We start from the raw sequence: 3233 nt of genomic DNA, 5'->3' as shown, positions 1-3233 counted from the left end.
AAGGTGATATTTGTGTGTGTTTACCTGTATTGTTAGCAAAATATCTCAGGAACCAGTGCACGGGGTGCACTGGTTCCTGAGATATTTTGCTAACAATACAGGTAAACACACACAAATATCACCTTGTTTTTGCATTCAGCAGCAGGTGATAATTATCTTATTTAACGTCTAGAAACTCTCATGATAAAAATGTACAAAACGAGCCACTGAATACAACCAAACACTGACCAAGTCCTTCRTGTGTGATGCTCAAATGTACCTGCAGGAGTAGCTGAGGTTCCTCCGGATGCTCCTCTTGAAGAAGCTCTTGCAGCCCTCGCAGGTGAACACGCCGTAGTGCTTCCCGCTGGACTTGTCCCCGCACACCACGCAGTCCACCACGCAGGCCTTGTCCTCGTCCCCGACGTCCACGTCGCTGCTGCCCGCCCGGGGCGACCCGTCCTCCTCCTCCTTCCTCAGGTAAACCTTCTCCCCCAGTCCGTTAGTGTCCCCGTTGGGGTTGCCCCATCCCCCGCTCACCATGGCCATATTTTCCTCAGACCCCCCAGTCCTGTAATTGGATCATACACACACACACACACACACACACACACACACCCTACGCTCACCCCGAAAGTTCTGAGTCCAGGCTCAAAGATCTGCACTTCCGAAGCAGGTTTTATCTCGTGAATTTAAAAGTAAGATGGAGAGATTTGTCCCCGACTCGCCTGAGTTGACCTTCTCCCCCCCGCCCGCCTCCACCTTACTTCTCCGTCTGGCTGGGTTGACCTGGAGGTCTTTCCACTGCTGTTTTCTCTTCTCTTCTTTAATCTGCTGCCCTCTCTGCTCTCCTTCTCCCCCCCACACACTCCTGACCTCTGATCAATGGCTCTTCAGCTCTGAGAAAACTTCACACGCATTAAGTGGTTCAGAGTTCAGGCAGGAGAGAAAAGGGTGCAGCTCTGCTCTTTTCACAGGAAACAATAAATTACACTTTCACTCTTTTTTTCTTCTTCTTCTTCTCTCACTTCTCTTCCTTTCCTCTATGAAAGGAGAAGAGAAATGCCTCACCTATCCCCCAACATGATGAAGAGAGACAGCTTTAAAAAAAGACCCTCTTCTTCCTCCCACCAGTTTTTTTTTCTCTCTAAAGGACAGGCAGACGAGAGGAAAATAAAGCCCAGCTCTCCTTTAGGCAGGGTTAAACTGCCCTGCCCTTTCCTCCAACTTATAAACTAGTCCAACCAGTTTTCTGCCGTGCTGAGGCGCTATCTTCTGATCTGAGGCGGTTCTAGTCCAGGCTTTTCTCTCCACTCGTCAAGGCTTTCAGCCGGTTAAGGTTGTTTTCGTCGATTTCTTATTCGCTCCTCCTGTTGAAGAAACGCTGAGGCTCAGAAACACGTTTTATTTTTATTTTCCAGCTCTTCTGCGGCAGCAAAGTTCATCCAAAGACGTYCTCCCGCTCTGCCCTTCTGTGACGAAACGCTGTTTTCCTCTGGTCCCTCTAACTCCCTCAAAGCCGGCGGAGTCAGCGGATCAGATGTCATAGAAACAACAACAAGCCAAAACAAAAGGCAGAGTTGAGAAATCTGCTCGGCCACGGTCGCCTCTCCTCTCCCAGAGCCTCACAAAGTCCTCCGTCCCATTCCTGCTTTTTGTCAGAGCGTGTCCATCCCGCAGTCCCAACCAGAGGCCAGAACCAGAGAGTCAGAGTGTTGCGCTCTTTATTATTCAGCTTGTTTTTGTTTTTTTCCCCCCTCTTCCTGTTCCTCCTGTCTTTCTGCTGGCCCCGGCAGGAATAAATTAGGCAAACCAGCAGAGGAAAAAGCCAGTCRGAGGTTTTAGTGAAAGCCAGACGCCGCCACAGCTCAGATAGCCTCCTGTTTCTCAGCTCGGCTCCCTCCTTCAGGGAGAGTGAGCGTGTGTCTGTGTGCTGAGGGATTTGACACTGCTATTCAAGCCCCGCTGTTGCCATGGCGCTGGATGCCTTATAAGGCCAGCGGAGTCAAAGAGCACGGAGTGGGCTGYGGCCAAACCCACACACACATCCAGAAAGAATGCCGGGCTGCCTGACTGGCTGCCTGTTCCCCCCCCCCTGACCCCGGGCCAGCCTGGGAGCACAGGGCGGGTCAACCTCAACACTGCCGTTAAGACAAAGAAGGAAGGGCAGGGGGTGGGTGGGGGAGCTGGTGGTGGTGTTGGTGGTGGGCCCCCCTCTCTCACTCTCATGTTCTCAACTCTGCCGCGATCCCAAAGACCTCCTCCCGACTCTGTTGACCCAATAATAACAGGGAGCGCCTGTTGTTGTTGAGCAACTTGTCAAAAGGTTATACGACACGCCGCCGGCTCCTTTTCACACCTGCCGCACACACTCACAGGTCCGCCGCGCACACTCACAGGTCCGCCGCGCACACTCACAGGTCCGCCGCACACACTCACAGGTCCGCCGCGCACACTCACAGGTCCGCCGCGCACACTCACAGGTCCGCCGCACACACTCACAGGTCCGCCGCACACACTCACAGGTCCGCCGCGCACACTCACAGGTCCGCCGCACACACTCACAGGTCCGCCGCACACACTCACAGGTCCGCCGCGCACACTCACAGGTCCGCCGCACACACTCACAGGTCCGCCGCACACACTCACAGGTCCGCCACACACACTCACAGGTCCGCCGCGCACACTCACAGGTCCGCCGCGCACACTCACAGGTCCGCCGCGCACACTCACAGGTCCACGTGAAGGATGGCACGGATCAGGTGGCGTGGGTTTTCTCAACACGTCACTTGAAAACTGATTCAGTCATCTCTGTTTGTTAAAAACTTAGAATATGCTCAAAGTGTCAGCTGCAGTGCCTGTCACACTTGTCCGCCATTTTTTTTGTATTATTTGTGTACCTACACAGACTAGAGTCAGACTCACACTAGTTTTTTACTGGATTCAGATGACTGCTTCTGTTCCTGCATATAGCTGCACTGCGGAGTGGCATATCAGTAAATCTGCAAAACTGCTGGATTACACTGTCAAACTGCACCGTTTGATGAAGTTCAAAACTAACTTTTTATGTTGGTTTCCTGAGTTCCTTTAATCTGTCTCATTAGTTCAAAAAGCATTTTTGGATTTTTCATAATCTTTTAATCGATTTAGCAACCAAAAAAGTAATCCTTAAAGCACTTTGTTAGCAAAAAACACAATTAATCCCATTTTTTTAGTTAAATCTATGAAAAACGCCAAAGACAACACAGTTTGAC

The 3233-nt window shown here is 51.4% G+C and overlaps 1 protein-coding gene across 1 annotated transcript; it reads right to left on the bottom strand.

Moving 5' to 3' along the window:
* Positions 1–259: 259 nt before the first annotated feature.
* LOC106536641 (nuclear receptor subfamily 2 group F member 6) lies at positions 260–2053 on the bottom strand (the record flags this gene model as incomplete). The annotated part of the gene is given in 1 exon segment (XM_014033954.1): positions 260–2053. A coding segment is annotated over 1 exon segment (269 nt), but the record flags the coding sequence as incomplete, so codon positions are not given.
* Between the last annotated feature and the right edge of the window lie 1180 nt (positions 2054–3233).

Source organism: Austrofundulus limnaeus, unplaced genomic scaffold (assembly GCF_001266775.1).
Source record: "Austrofundulus limnaeus strain Quisiro unplaced genomic scaffold, Austrofundulus_limnaeus-1.0 Scaffold1910, whole genome shotgun sequence".
NCBI lineage: Eukaryota > Metazoa > Chordata > Actinopteri > Cyprinodontiformes > Rivulidae > Austrofundulus > Austrofundulus limnaeus.
Note: the sequence above shows the minus strand (reverse complement) of the source record. Positions and strands in the feature narration are given on the sequence as shown.